The 16,877-nt window shown below is 39.7% G+C and overlaps 1 protein-coding gene across 1 annotated transcript in view; it reads right to left on the bottom strand.

Moving 5' to 3' along the window:
• The window catches only part of ALK (ALK receptor tyrosine kinase), a 357,284-nt gene that overhangs the window by 161,554 nt on the left and 178,853 nt on the right, over positions 1–16,877 (bottom strand). Inside the window, exon 7 of the mRNA XM_080408812.1 lies at positions 9,694–9,895. Within this exon, the coding sequence (XP_080264938.1) occupies positions 9,694–9,895 (202 nt within the window). The remainder of the gene's footprint in view (positions 1–9,693; positions 9,896–16,877) is intronic.

Here is a 16,877-nt window from a genome sequence, read left to right as displayed (position 1 = left end):
AGATTTAGACTTGCACCGATCTTCTGCAGTCTTATCCTCATGTGAAGTTCATCAAGGATGGCAGACAGTGCTGCTGGTTCAAAGTCCCAGTTTAGAATGCTTTGCCTTATCAAAAGAAACCTTATTATGCATCTTTGTGGCCTCAATCCATCAGCATGAATGGCATGCCAAGCCAGGGATGATCAGGAAAAGCTCCAATTACATTCACTAAACAAACTTCACTGCTGCTATTTCCAATAGAAAATCATATTTAGTCAGCCTGATGTAAGAGGCAAAAAATATAAGGTTATGGACTGATGTTTATAAAGAGCTGGCAACTGTACTCGGTGACTCAGAGAATTTAATGTCCATAAAGAAACACAGATGAACACAACCCTTGCAAAAAAGGTAGGGAAAAGGCAAGTAATTTTAAATGTGATGGGGAGGACTGTTCATTTCTGTGTACAAGATACCAAAATGCTGCTGTGCAAGCCATGAATGTTTATGGCTTTGCTATATTGATTCATTTTAAGAACAAGCATTACTCAGCAGTGTGGGGAAACCCCTCCTGCCACAGTGGACAAGTCGAGAAATAAGCAGTATGAAGCGGATCTGACAACCCTTTCTGAAACCTGTGCCTTTGGTGTTGGTGTCAACCCAAAACCATGTTTTTGCCAGACTAGCTGCTGACATTAACCGTTTGCCACTGTCAGTACAAAAAAGCCCTGTGACAGTATTTTGTTACAAGGATATAATTTCTACTGTACCAGATGTGTGCCATAGAAAACAATAAAATTGCAAAGCAAATAAAGGTAGCTGTTTGACAGAAAAATGCTTTCAGGCATTAGCAATACTATTTAACAAATATGGTACATGAGTTCTAAATTCTTCTGAAGCTCTGCAAAGTGCTTCACGCTGATGTCAAACACTGCAGTCCTCACTGTATTCCTGCAAGAAAAAAGTCTCTTCAGTATTTTCCTTGATCACTGAGAAGAACCCCAAGCCTCCTCTACCACTACAGCAAGCACCAGAATCTAGTCAGTTTCTTAGCCTTAATTTCCTTAAATTTTCTAATTAGGAAATTTTTGAGAATTAACTTGAAATTCCTGCTGAATAAATCTTTGATTTTTTTTTTTTAATATGCAGAAGTAAATTGTAAGCTAGTGGTCAGGTTTATCAGAGTTCTTTCTTCTTTCTTGAGTGGCAAATATATGATTTACAAGCACTTGAGAATAACAGGCACCATTTTTGGTGAGGCAGCAGTATGGACAGTGTTAAGTCTTGCAAGGTTATCAGCACTTAGTTAATAATTTCTCTCTGAATTTGAAGGAAGGCATGCTACCTTGTAAATCTTCTATAGTACTTACTATGGCAGGGTAGATTTGCCTTGGATGAGAAGGAGACTCTAAAGCATTAGCAAGGGAAGCCCCAAGGGAATTGTGCGCAATGACAAAACCACACTCCAAGGTGGGACAGCCGCAGAGGAGGTTGCACAGAACTCAGAAGGTTTTTAAGGTCAAAAATAAGTAGGAGACACTAAGGAATTATACCACAAGTAGTTATAAAACTTTGCAACAGCAGAATGTCAGAGAGCTTAGCTTGAGGGGAGCAGAAAAATAACCAGAAACAAGGCTGGCAATATGAATGAGGTGCATTGCCTAGTGTCTGGAAACAAACGTTGGAAGCATTTTGGCTGTGGGAAAGCATACTACAAGCATACACTATGTAGCAAAGGATCCTAAAGAGACTGCTTGCAATTCTACATAGCAGAAGGGACACTAAACGAAGAAAAGAAAAGAAAGATGATAAAATGAAGTGTGTGTGCGTGCTCGGGAGCAGAGGCTGGGTAGCGTGTGTAGTGCGTGCCACCTAATAACTGTCTGATAATATGTATTAGAAGACGAGAAAGAGTGGTGGGCTGTTTGCTTGTTAAGGTATTAGGAAACTGAAATTCATCCTGGCACGTCTACACTGATTGGAAGTGCAACATGGGCTACCGTCAACATGGGGCTGTAAAGATTAGTTTGGGATGATTTTTAAAAATTAAAGTAGAAGGCTCGGGTGGAGAAGAAAATAAGGTATCTATCAAACAAGGGAAACAAGGAGAAGGAATGAGAGAATGGGAGAAAAAACCCAAACCCAGACTTTGGAAAGTGAGAACGACATAACAACTGAAAAGAAGAGCCTGCAAATAATTCTGAAGGATACAATGTATAAAAATTTAAGATTACAAGATTCTTTTGCCCAGTATAAAAGTGGGATTATGTTGCTCAGCTGGTCTGAAGAAACTGTTTCAGCCATGTAAGAAATAGTTTATATTAAGAAATCTTTTAGTTTCAAAAGAACAAATACATAAACCAGCCACTTTTAAGGATGCCCCAACTGTTACTATGGTCAGTTTTGCATCATTCCTACAGGGTCAGATATGCCAGCCTCTGGTGTTTCATGCACAGAAGCAGCTTCCAGAGCTCAAGGAGGTCACCAACAGGTGCTGTGATTATTTCAGAAGCTACAAGGACCCTTGTGCCAGCACACACTGGGCATCCAGCTCACCATCTTAGCCCTCCTCGGCTACAGTGTGTTCAGCACTTCACTAAAAGCAGGAGAAAAGGCTACTCCACTAGGTATCCATAAACTTGAAATCTTACCCTGAAAAACAAGTTTATTTTTATTCTACTGCTCCATTCTCTACGCAATAAGTAATTTGCTTCTGTAGTAAGCCAAATTGTGATATGTTTGACAAATATTTTCCTCATTTGCTACTGTTATTTCAACTTTAAAATGGCTTTTTTTCCTTGTCCTTTTTTATAATTGTAATTGGAAGTAGACTGCACAACTCTGACCTTCCCGTTTGCATTTGAACCTGGCAAACATCAATAAAAGGTAGCACTGCCACCTAATAACTGTCTGATAATACATGTTAGAAGATGAGAAAAAGTACTCCCCTCCACTACTGCCCCAAACTGATTTCCAATCAGTTCGATTGGGACTGTAATCAACTGCTAAAAAAAAAAAAAAAAAAAGTAATCACACTTATTCATTATTGAATTTACGTTGATTGGCTTTGGTTGGTTCAAGAGGTCACACAATACTGTTGCTTCACAATATAATATACCACAACAGTGAATGGCACTCAAAATTCAGTTTCTGGTAATATTAATATATCATTCTTCGTAAAAAACAGTTTGCTTCCATATACACATCTGTAAGAGGAAATAAACTGCTACAGTCCAATCGTAATTGACAATACAGTAGATCCTTCTGGAGCAGTTTGAAGCTACTGCTTTGTTGTACTTGAGGTGACATGCAAAAATAAGGCACGCTCTAAAGCAAACTAATGCTGCAGAAAATCAACAAAAAGGATCGAAGTTTATCTCCAGAAATAATATAGCACTTCATCAGCAGCAAAACCACTAAGAAGTTTAAAGCAGGAGCATACAGACATGTACCTACCTCTAGTGCTAAAGTGACAACTTAATCTACATAATCTAGTGCTCAGGTGGAATGGGAAAACAACCTTTCTGCATCTGCAGACTTTTGTATATCAGGTTCATAGTGTTTCATAAAGCTTTGAAGGGCCCCATTTCACCTGATGTGTTCTGAGGGGGTTTGAGTTAAACCTCCTCATCCACTGAAAACAAATTAGCAATGAACTCCTCAAGGTACCAACACAAACAGAGTTAAAACTTTCTTCAGATCCAGGCTTGAGATACTAAAAGAACCAAGGTTTTGTTAGGTGGAGATGAAAAAAAATTTTCCAAGTACAACAACTGCTATGAAAAGGACTGACTCCAACTCCTCACAGGTATCAAGGACAGTATCTTTTGAAAAGGGAATGGGAAAAGGGACACCAATATATCTTTTTTTTCCTCTCTCTCTTTTTCTTCCTTTGCATTTAACTTGGCAGACTGAAAGAGACTAAAAGTTGTCTAGTAGATAACAGCACGGGAGAAGTTTAAGTGCTAATTTTCTGTCTAGAAAATTGGTTTCCTCTCTGATTAGCAGTGCCTCCTCACTAAGGCAGGAGAGTTTAGTTTGTAATGAATCTCTAAATCCAGATTATTTTCCTGGATTACCTGAACTTCTCAAATATATAATTTAGACTAAATGACTTAAACTCCTGGTTTAGAATTCTCGGAGAGTAAAAAGTGCTATAAATTTTTTGAGACATATTTTGATGCATAAAAATGAGTTCAAATGCCCATATGAAGTACCCCAAATACACACACTTTAGTCTTTGTTCTCCTTATATTGTAGTCCAGGCATTTACAAAACAAAGGCTTGAACTCAGTAAAGTGTTTTTTCAAGGAAGAGGAGGAAAAAAACCTCATCCACAAAAAAGCCAAGAAAATTCATATTACTACTAAGTTGAGAAAGGTACTTTAAAGGTTAAAAGGTTCCAGGAAAGTAAATTCCTTCTACTAAGCCCATGGTCTGTGAGACAGACTAGTGAAGCTATTGGAAAGAAGACCAAAAAAAAAAAAAAAAAAAAAAAAAAAGAAGAAACCTTCAGACTTCAAGACCCAAGGTCAAATGTGACAGATGCTAGTGATTCCTTCATATATTTTTCTTGACATCTATCAATGCAATCAATCTCAAGTAAAGTTGTAGATGCCAGAAAGGGAATAGCCTATCATGATTTGTAGTAACCTTCAAAAACAGGTGCTTTGTCTCTGTTGGAAATGCTCTGTGCAGAAATATACACATACCTACTAAAGTACCGGCTCTATGGACTAGCAGTGTTTTATGGCTTCCTTGCTCATGCATGCATGTTCAGATCTCAGGTTTTATTTAAGAGACACCTTTTACTTCACATATTTACACAAAAGTCTTCAGGTGAATCTCAAGTTTGGTTAAGGCTCTAGAATAGTCTATAGAGGTCCTACTCAACAGCTCAAAAATCACATATGCCCTGCCAAGTAATTTTGCGTGGTTTGTATAGGTATGCATAAGTTAAAAGATGTATTAGTTCAGTTCCAACAACTCTTTTCAGGGATTCTACTGCCCACACCACCTAAGCGTGGGGTGACAGAACAGATCATGTTGATCTGTCAGTGCAACAGCCTCAACCTCCCTTTGCCTCTAAAGCACCAGGAGGATTTGCAGAAAGAGACAGAGTGCCACTAACATAAAGCAGTTACAATCTAAAAAGACACACAAAAATATCTCAGCGAAACCACCCTGCCCTTTTCTATAGAGAAAAAGCAGCAACATGACAAACAGGCAGCTTGCCCAGCTCATGCAGGAAACGTGGGATAGGTGTCAGAAGTGAACTCAGTCCAGTAGTTCTAGTCTTATCTTTTGAATCCACATCTGAACAAGGCTGGCATCCTTGTTCAGGTATTCCTGCTGAAGTAGCTGATCTGAGGATCTTTCCTGCCTCATATCTTCAAGGAAGCCTCAATTACCTTCAGTCATGTGAACACTATTAAGATCCACTTGCTACATTATTTTGGGGCGCAAGAAGATGCTAGTGGAATTCGTGATGAGGAAGGTCTACAATGAAAGACCAAACTGAAGTTATGTTGTCATTTGCTATGGGTTTATAAAAAAGTTTGGTTTGATATAAAGCATATAATACTGCAATTTACCATTAATAGTGCAGGTAGAGATGTAAAATGATAATGGTAATTAAAATGAACACTGCTATTTTTGTCCTTTCCCAACTCTAACTTCTCTGAAATACACAGCTCAAAAGAAACAAAAGTCAATCCTCTATTACAAACTCAGACCCTGTTGACAAGTTTCGCTTTGTTTTCCCCACGTTACTAAGCAGATTTAGACTCTTATGAGCTTTATCATTATAAATTTAACAGATGGCAAAACAAATAAGAGGTGAAATGAAATCAGTGGCCACAGTGACAGTCTGAAAAGCACCCAGAAGTCAACATTCAAATTGCGGCAATAACTCTGCTTTGCTAAATAACCAATATGCTCCCTAAATGTACTTGCTGTCTCCTCACCTCCAGTAACAGAAAAAAGGAAGTTGATTAAATAGCAACAAGAAAGGATTGTACAGAGCACCACAGGAGCAGAAAAACTGCGAGAGACAGTACCCACATCTAGGGGCATTCGGGATAAATCAGAAAGTGCTGTGCTCCATGGCAGGAATTATAACAACTCTTCTGCCATTACAAAGGATCAATAGCATTGCACCGATGCTCTCTGTATCATTTGCAGGTGCTTGTATAACACAACAGAATTGCAAGAGATGCCAGAAGAGATTAACCATGCCAATAACACATCCACAAAGTCAGATCATCTAGAAATTCTATCATGCAACAAATCTAATTCTAACAGAATACAGTAATGGGTTGTCCCTCTAGAGGAGTCTTATTGATTGCTTAGAGAAGGTCTAACCAAAGGTGTTCCAAACGCCATAGATTAAACACAGAGCAAGATCCTTCTGCTCTTAAAAAAAAAAAAAAAGCATACAATTCTGTTGAACTGATAAACAAGGACATAATTATCTTCTGAACGGTAAGCATTGTTGTAAATAGTATGTAGAAAAGTTATTACTGCATTTGGCAAAGTTTCTGTATAATAAAAAACAAGCATCCCTTTGCCAGCCTCCAGTGTTTCATCACTCAGGAACCATTCACAGCTATCACTTCTGGCACATTCTTCCTGGTATCTGCTCCATCTGCCCTATCTTACTGCTATTTAATGCATCTTACATTAGCTAGCTTTCCTATGTGCAATAGATCAGCTGCAGTAAAATATGTCAAGTAAGAAAAAACAAATGTGTGTCTTCCACACAACAATTTCCGTAATGACTATGCATCACTATGAAATTGGTACAACTCTACTCCACAGGCTTGGGGTACTTTTTTCTAGGGCAAATGAGACCAGAGGAGCAAACAGAACATCACTAGTTCTGCCTTTGAGTCTTTATGCATGCCGAGTATCCATCAAAATTACGCCTGGTATTTTGCACACAAAGACAACACAGTTGAACCCTGGTAACAAACAAATATTTGGTGCCATGCTGCTTCTACCTAATAAAATGTCATAGCTTTACATATATTCAACTTAAAATCAGCTCCAAGTGCTGTCAACTGAAATCTTTGCTTGCCTGGTTTCACCCTGGATGAAATAGCAATACCTGACAGCATCTACTTTTTTCCCTTGTAAATGTAGGTGAACTTTGAAGACCTTGTAAGATATTAATATATGTGTTACGCACTTTAAAAAGACAAAAAAAAAAAAAAAAAAAGAAGGGTAAAAAGATAGTGAAACTGTGCATTGTCTAAGATATGAGAAAATCCACCCTGAAATTAATTCATTGCTTTACCACACTTCAGGTGCATTTGTTTCAATAAAACATTTCCTCCTATGAGTTTGATTTTAAGCAATGGCATGGACTCACTACTGCACATACAGCTATGCACACTTTACACCTCTTGTTTGCAGTATGTAAAGTGCATAGAGTCAAAGTGTCACCTGTGAAACTTTAAAGTGTTTTTATTTCTAGCACATGCTCATCACCGAGGAATTCATTACCATGCACCCAGAGCTAAAACCCATATAAAATTTTAGAAATAATTTGGTTATAGCATGATCAAAGAATTTGTTCCAAAACAGTACAATTCTTTGTAATTTCCAAGAGAAAATAAAATATTAAACAGAAAAGATTTCCACTGCAGGGTTGCCAGTTCATTTAAGAGCTTTATTGAATTATTCTTGACTTCCGATCAGCTACTCTTGATTCCTATCTAAAGAAAAAAAAAATTACAAAAGTGAGATTTGCATGTTTTGTTATCAGAGCTGGGATAGTAAAATAGTATCGCTCCCAACAAAGGGCACAGGAACACTCAAATTCTGGAATGAAGGTTCAGGGCCAATTATAAGAAACTGCTACCCTATCATCTGCGGCTGCAGTCTGTGGGTAGACACTGAACTATCCCTGTGTGACATTTATGCGGGCACAATATCAGAGCCTTTCTGCATTGCTGAGCTGGGGGAAGAGCTACTGCCTCTTACAGTGAAGAGACAAGACCAGAGGGGGGAAAATGAGCCAGCCAGTTACTCTAACTGTGAAGCTGTATAGCACACAGGGTACCAAGGAGTCAGCCATACCAAACCATGAAAGCCACAGGCACATCCTTACTGCCCTACATGCCACAGAAATGTTGTTGGGGAGCAAGCTACACTTCCTGCCAGCGTATGGGACAGGCAAGCTATAAGCAAAACCATCCCCTTCAAAAGCACGGACCCTCTTTACTGTGGTGACAATCTCCATCTGCAATGCACAGCTGAGTAGTCCATATTACCTCCAGCAGATGGCAAAGGTACTCATTTGTTATGGTAGTTAAAGTGATCTTTCCCTTCCCTTCAAGGCTCCTTACATTTGGCACTTGCCCTGTGCTCCTGGTGAGTTCTGCCTGCCCAGAAATCCAAGCTAGAGTTCCTCCATGCCGCACAGCAAAGCATTTTGCACACAGCAGTATTCTCTGCAAGTGCCAAGGAACGCTGACATTGCCAATGCAGAAGGCACTTCGCACAAAGCATGTTTATTAGCTGTGACATAGAGCACAGCATTTGCAAAGACCTAAGGAAGAAGACAGCTGCTGCAGCTCCCCTAATTACCTTTCCCCAGACATCAACAGTAATTTACAATTTGGATGATGTTGCTGGAACTAAGTATGATCTAGATCTGCACACAAGCTCTCCTCCTCACTTTTATAGGCCATGTGTTATACGAGAATTACAACTATTCAAACTGTTTCTATGAGTTAGGTTATCTCCTGTAAGGTTTTTTATTGCACATTCTCCTTTTGCTACTGGAAAATACTGAATTTGCTGTAGACAGTAATCAGATAATCGCATCTTGTTACAAGCACAAGCCAGCAGGACTTGCTATTAGAAACTCTCTAATCTATCACATCAAAACAAAGAACATTTGAGATGCTTAGTAAAAATTATGCTTCTTAACACACATTTCACAGCAGAAGTAAAAAGTAAGAATAAAAAAAATCAGTATACTTAACAAGCAGAACATTAGCTTCACAGATCCAAATTCAGTTTTAAGTTACTCCACTACTATAGCATTTAGAGATATTTACTTACAGCTCCTGCTGTTTTGCTGCTAACCAAAATTTACAAGAATGCACAGGAAGTCTGACAAATTAAGACATCATCAACAATTAAGACTAATTGCACAAAGAGGATAAAACATTTCAAACAGTTGCACCCTTGAAAGATCAAAAGCTTTCCTCCTCTGGCAGTAGCTCTGAACTGCTTTATTGGCAAGAGACAGCATTTAAAAAAAAAAGAAAACACAAATGCAAGACAAAACTTAAAATGTTGCAGACACATGAAACTGCAAAGAGTCAGTAGATATTCTAAGCCCAATAGTATACTTGGGTAAAGAAGCAGTAAAAAGAAACCAGACAGAGCAAATTAGACAGAAAAGCTTTAAACTTAGGATGAGTATCCACATTATGTCTGTTCCTGCAAGCGCTGAGAATAAAGATGATGTTGACTTAGGGACTCACTGTTACACGGATCTAGTAGTTTGCTGATGTTTTGTATAATAAGCACCAATCTCCAGTTTCTACAATAATTTAGACCCATGCAAGACACACATCTACTCGGTGTGTTGTCCGGCTTCCCTTAGTAGATGAGCAGCATGCATGTTGTGGCTGTATTGCTACACACTATTTTGATTCTTCTCAACCCAAGCTGTGAGTCAAATGAGGGGATGAGACTTACCCATGTTTCCCTGGACTCTCTGCTGCTAAGATTTCACTGCTGCTTTCGTCAATGGGAAGGACACGAGCAATATATTCTCCGCTCTGCTGGTAAAACTTATAAACAGCCACTTGAACTACGCATTGGTCACTGCTGCTTCTCAGCCAAGGGCTCAGGATGATGGGGCTTGGTCTCTCTGATGCATTGAGAAACAGAAATGAACCTAGAACAGAGACAACAAGAAAGCTTTAGGAACAAAAAGAACCCAAAACCAAACAAACCAAAAGGCCTCACCGAGTGCAGATGAACACTCACAATTTTTATGCTGCAGCCCTTCCGTAACTCCCAGTCAAAGATCATCTTTACCAACTAGTTTGGAAAGTTTGCCCATTTTGTATTAAACCCATTAAGGTCTTCCCAGGCAGGCAATATCTCAACTCACCTTGGGCAGGTCCAAAACAAAGACTACATTTAGATTTAACTCCCAGAAGAAAAGGCATAAAATGAAAAAAAGCCATAAACATTAAGGGCAGGGAAAAATAACAAACAGTAACAATAAAACTCAATCAACCATTTGAAATTTAAGTCCAGGCAGGTGATTAAGGAGTTTTAGGTTTAGAATTTTGCTTTCATGTACCTAGTCTTCCTGGACTTCATTCCCATCTCTGTAACCTCTCAAGTATGGTCCAGACCCAAACATTATGGCCTTGGTTCAGTGGGATCCTGATTTGACAGCTCTGACGATATATATACACACACTATTTCTTTTTTAATAATATTTTGTATCTATTTCTCTCATCCAAATAAAGAACAAAAATTCAATAGCTTTACTTTTGCTCTTCTATAAACAGAAGAGTGCAGCATTTTTAAGTCATTAGAGCAGGATAAAGGCCTGACAATTTTATTTCTTTAGTATTTCATTCTAATGTATTAATTTTATATGCAGCTAATCCACATTAAACATTTCATCATTATCCAATACATTGACTCCCTTGGCCTAATTCTATTTCAATACAATCTGAGGCTTATCCAGTGGGACAGAGGTAATGTATTTTCATCACACTGTTGCTCATTTCAGACAAGTTAAATTACTCCCTTTCGGCAGCTGACTAATTTACCAATTTGCCCACAGTGCAAGCACACTGGGGTGTGTAGCTGGTAAATGAAAGGTGCAGTTAGGTAAATGAAAGGGACCAACCCTTGAAGCAAAAAAACTGTGACATTCCACAGATTCTAGCAAGACTGGTCAGATAATCAAGACAACAAGATTTCATTTCCTGAAGCACCCATTAATAAAGCCCATCTATTAAAACATGCAGTTCTGATTAACAGTTTAATTTCACAGGGTGAGAAACTAAGGCTCAACAGGGCTGTAATTTAAACCTCTTCCTAAGTGTATATGAATTTCAGCAGAAGCAGCAGCTTCAGCTTTGAAAATACCAAGGTTGAACCATCAGAAGAATGATCTACATCACTGAGATGGCTCAGCTGAGATCCAGGGCGTCTAAGAAATCCTGTAAGAGGGGCCAGAAACAGAATCCTGCTCACCTTCACCTCGGTATCTAAGATATGGACCACAAGATGCAAACTGGCCACTCTAAGCTCATCCTAAAATGGATCTGGTGAATTGTCCTTTGGTTGTTCCCATTTCTCTCCACTGAACCGTGGGTCAAGAGCACTGTCAGGTGGCAGTTTCAAAGAAGGGAATTGCACTCGTGCTCACAGATGTTCACTTTGAAAAAGTCCGATCTGGCAATTTATCTCAGGTTACACACAGGTTAATAATGGGAGGGCTAAAAATGAAACCTGGATTCCTGTCAACCACCACGTTTCCCCTCCCATACACACATTTATCATAAACAGCATTTTTGCCATGTTTGTCAAAAGCAGCGTTCTTGACACAGGTGTCACATTAATGACATCTAAAGCTAGAAAACATTTGTACTGAAAGAAACATGCAGAAATACATAAGGTACAGCCTGCTCAGATGTCACGGTTTGTAAACTGAGAGAAGTAAAATGCAGTTGCAGCATATTTTTTTTTTAATAACAAGATTCCTTTATGTGAAATAATGGCCTTTAATCCAGTTACTAATGGAATGGTTTGATGAGTTTAAACAAACTCTGTTATTGTCACAGTTATATATACACAGTACTTTTGCTGGTCAGCAAAATAAAAACAAAACCCCAGCCACATGTATCATCTTTCTCTGTCTCTCCCTTTTGTTGCAAACAAAAGAGAATTAGAGCACTAAATCTTGTGGCTTTAATTGTACCATCCCCATAAGAACACTGAAATCTGTGACATGAAAGGGAGCAACGAGACTTCTGCTGGTGGCAGAAAGACACTAAGCATTGTAATAATAGCTGATGGTAACTTGCCAGGTGCAAGAGCCGTTTGCTCATCTTACTGCCATGCAACAGGGAGTCAGATTTTACAAATAACAAACAAAGCAAAGGCAGTTCTCATTCCTTCTTTTCTTGCAGTGGTTCTAAATAAAAAGAGCTTCCAAGAATAGTCCCTCTTATGCCCTGACTGGGGGCCAGGCTTGAAACATTGGTGCAGTTTAGTAGGAGACAAGGCTAGCTGCCACAGCCAATTTGTGAGAGTCACTTAACCTCCTTTCTTTTGGCTTTTCTATTTTTATATATATATATTTCTATTTACAGGGCTCACATTTTGCAATTGTGGCTTATTACTCATCATAAGGCCAGTTCCACCTACCAAATTACAGTGCTAAAAGGAATACAGTTTTGCCATAGTGAGGGCTACCCTGCCAGCTCTCCCAGGATGCTAGGGGGAACAGCCGCACACTGTGCTGCTGTGAAGCGGTACCTAGAACATCACTGAAGGACACGGCTGTCACACAGTGCTGACCTCACCACCCGTACACAGTCTTGTCAGAAAATCCCTCCTAGTGCATACTTGCGGCGAGATCACCTACCTGGGCTGATGCTAGAGCTATGACACATTACCTTATTTTATTTTTTAAAAAAAATATTTTTAAAAATTTTATTTTAAAAAAGGAGAGAATAGATGTAACTTTATTTATTCTTACTTTTGAAAGCTCAACCATCTTGTGGGTGAATTCCCTGCCTGCTGCGGTGTTTTGGTTTTGCTTTTACTGTCAGTCCATAAGCGCTAAGTTTTTTATTGTCTAGTCTGTAAGCGCTAAGGAAAGAACTCTCAGAGCCACATTTGGCTCCGGCATTATTGGAATGGTTTCCAAAATTGAAATGAGGAGTACTTGCTATGAAACCACACAGAACGTGAAGAGGCTTTGTTACACAGCAGAATTTGAAGATTCTTGTTCACGCACTACAAGTTAGATCTGCTTATTCCAGAGCAGACAGATGAGTTCCTATAGTAACCGGGCCTGACACATATAGTGTACATTAACGTCACACATACTCTCTTCCACATAAGCAATAGACTCAAAACACAATTCAAACAAACCCAATTTCATGAATTTGCTGTCTCCAAAGCATACATGACACATCTGTCAGTCAGCTGCATACATATTCACAAATACACAAAGACAACAACCCATTATCAAAGGCCCAGATCCTCTTTCATTAAAGCTGACTGGACTTACGCTACTTAAATCAATGGGGTCAAACTCCACCGTGTTGGTTTTGGCTGGGACAGAGTTAATTTTCTTCACATTACCTGGTATGGGGCTACGTTTTGGATTTGTGAGGAAAACAGTGTTGGTAATTCAGGGATGTTTTAGTTATGGGTGAGCAGTGCTTGCACAGTGCCAAGGCCTTTTCTGCTCCACACACCGCCCCAGCAGCGAGTCACCTGGGGGGCACAAGATGTTGGGAGGGGACACAGCCGGGACAGCTGACCCCCACTGACCAAGGGGATGTCCCACAGCATATGGCATCATGCTCAGCATACAAAGCTGGGGGAAGAAGAAGGAAGGGGGGATGTTCAGAGTGATGGCGTTTGTCTTCCCAAGTAGCCATTAACGTGTGCTGGAGCCCCGCTCCCCTGGGGATGGCTGAGCGCCTGCCTGCCCACGGGGAGTGGTGAACGCAGTCCTTGCTTTGCTTTGCTTGCGTGCGGGGCTTTTGCTTTACCTATTGAACTGTCTTTATCTCAACCCATGACTTTTCCCACTTTTTCCCTTCTGACCCTCTCCCCCACCCCACTGGGGGAGAGTGAGCGAGTGGCTGTGTGGGGCTTGGTTGCCAACTGGGGTTAAACCACAACACCTACAACACCCACAAAGAAGTTCTTAACATGTCTGAAGTGAGAAATTATACACTTCGAATACAAATCCTTATACTTCTCCCTTGCCTCTAAGGCACAATCTCTCAGTCACTGCTTGTCACTGTTTCATGACCTCCCACGGGATCACTATGACCACAATGTCCAGGATCAGATTAGAGATCACTACTTAAAGATCACATGAAGATCAATTCCCCATCCACACCAAGGGAAAGAATATTCTGTTTCATACCAATGGACTTTCTGGGCAAAATTAGAAGCTACGTGCTCACTTGTATTTCCCTCTGGTGGGAGGGAATCCATGTGGCATGCTCTAACCAAGATCATTGTGTGGACCTGTAAGACTACAGTTTCAGCTATAATTTCCTCACACTTATTTTCTCCTATTAGCTGGCAGCTCTAATAGGGCTCTTGGGATCTTCCTGGGTGAATAGCTAGAAAAAGCACTCTAGCTTCAAACAAACTTCTGCTGCTATTTAGGTATCAAGGGATATAAGCAGAGATGAAAGGCCCCTTCACAGTACATGCTGCTAGCATCATGTTCAGGAGTCTGAAAGGTCTATTCACTTTTCAGAAAGATGCTCACCAATCAGTCATTTCAGGAGGCTTCCACTACAGGTTTTAAATTGGACTTTGGCTGCACAGCGCAATGCTGATATTAAAGAGATGCAGTTAAAATAATCATGTTGTAACTAGATATACAGCCACAGATCCAGGCACTTAGCACTTCCTGGGTCCTGAGCTCATTTATCATCATCACGCAGAGCCGCGTGGCTGCAGAGGGAACATCATTCAGCATTTTCCACCAAATACACCTGTGTTCATGCTATGCGACAGAAACCCTACTAGCTAATACTGCTCTGTGGTGCTTCAGAAGCTGCTCTAAATGCAAATACTTTATTTTCCACATCCCCTCTAAACACTGTGAGAGAAACCTACCAATAATGCTCAGCTTTTAATCATATTTTTCCCTACTTTTTAATACCTGCAGTCATAATGCAACAGTTTTACTCATCTTCCTGCATTGTGTCTGATAACATCTCTGGCAACTTGCTGTCACTTCAGACAAACATACATGAAAAGATATTTATGCTTAAGCACAGGGAATTGCTGCAGCTGACATAAAAGGAATATTACAAGACAAATTAATATATCCCGCATTAAACATTGCTGTTGATCCTTTAGAAGCTTGTTTACAACATTTTTACATTCATGTCACAAAAAGGGAAGGGTGGCTTATCATCTTAGCAGCAAGATGTTTTTGGGATGATGAAGACAGCTTTGAGTTGCACCGTTCAGGACTAATGGGGTAACAGAGATATTTGTAAACAAGAAAACCAACGCTAATGTACTATGCATGTACAGATACGTTATGAACAAAGCACCTGTCCAAAAAGGTTTGCAAATGAAGGGATACGGACTGGTAAGGCTTCAACTCTAAACCACACTAGCAATGAAGCCCATTCCTGGCCCAATATTCTTGCCTGATACAGACACACAAAAATCTGAAATTTGTGCCAACAAATGCTGAGGCAACCCTGAGATGTTCAAAAGACAGAGCCATCACTTGGCCCTAGGAACTGGGCAGACTTAGTATCCTATTGCTAGCTCCTTTAAAAGCCAGTCATCTGATAGCTACCCAACAGATCTGACTGCACCCTGCCAACAGCTTACACCCCAAATCCTTCCTACTCAGTCTCAGGGTAAATGCAGTACAGAGTCAGGACAGGTTCTTCTGCTAAACAACCCCATGATGCTCAGCAAGGTCAGTGCACCCTATTGCAACCTCTGACCTTTCTGAGGCGGTGGTCTAGGAAAGATAGCTGCAGCCCAAAAAGTTGTCAGCCTGAGAATTTACAATGGAAATTAAGGTTCTCCAGGAACATGTTCACTGCAGAAAGCAGCAACGAGCTCTTCTGAGACAAACACATGGAGGCAACTCCTCAACTTGCACCTGAGGTCTAGGATTTTCAGCATGAGATGTTATTGATATCACACAGTCAAATTAATCCTAAAGGCATAACATCAAAGAGGGAAATGGGACATAAAAATCAGTTACAGAAGAGGCATGCATTAGATTTCATGACTAGGTAAGTTCACATTATTTGAAAGTATTTAGCATCACACCCAAGCCAATAATACACACAGACATCCATATACCTGATACAAATTAAACTGTCCCCATGCCAATTCAAGCAGATTTCTTCCCTAATAGCTAAAGACCATATTTTTGTTATTTTGACTTCCTTGAAAAGTAAGTCTCAAAACACATCTAGGCTGACTTAATCTGATCACAGTTATAAAGCAGTAATTTAGCAATCCTTTGCAAAACTGATAGATTGTTGTTCTGAACATAAACTCCATCTTCCTACTAAAAGGATTTTATTACCTTTCACATACAAGTTCAATACTCTAGCAGATTAAATTAGAGCTGTAAAAACTATTAACAGTCAATGTCTGATGGGGACTGTACAGTAGAAAAAAAAAACTTAAATCAAGTTTTATGGTCTTTGGAGATGCTGACTGGAGAGAACGTTTCCACTAGTCTCACAAAACATCCCACAGAGCTGGTCTTTGGATTCGTCAATTTACACTTAATTTCCAAATTAACTATTTAAGAAAAACTCTCATAGCAGGAGCTCAGCAGTTGATAAAAGTCATGGATGAACTGGGCACTACCTGAGTGACAACATTAAGAAAAAATACTGTTATACTTTTTCTAGGCTTATTTATACGGATTTTCTAATTGCCTCATCAAGGCTCTGAAATGTGCTGAACACTAAGAATGTGAATAGTCTCCAGTGCCGAGTGCAATGTGACTACATAAGCACCAGAAGATTTGCAACATGCTATACTGCATCTGACTTAAAATTCATGAAGGTAACGGCCTTTGAATTATTACAAAATTTGGAGCTGGAAAATTCTTAACAATCTAATTATGGTAATTGGATGATATCTTACCTCTTTTG

The sequence above is a fragment of the Falco punctatus genome, assembly GCF_963210335.1.
Source record: "Falco punctatus genome assembly, chromosome: 12".
Lineage (NCBI taxonomy): Eukaryota > Metazoa > Chordata > Aves > Falconiformes > Falconidae > Falco > Falco punctatus.
The sequence above is the reverse complement of the archived record's forward strand: the minus strand, read 5'-3'. Positions and strand labels throughout refer to the sequence as shown.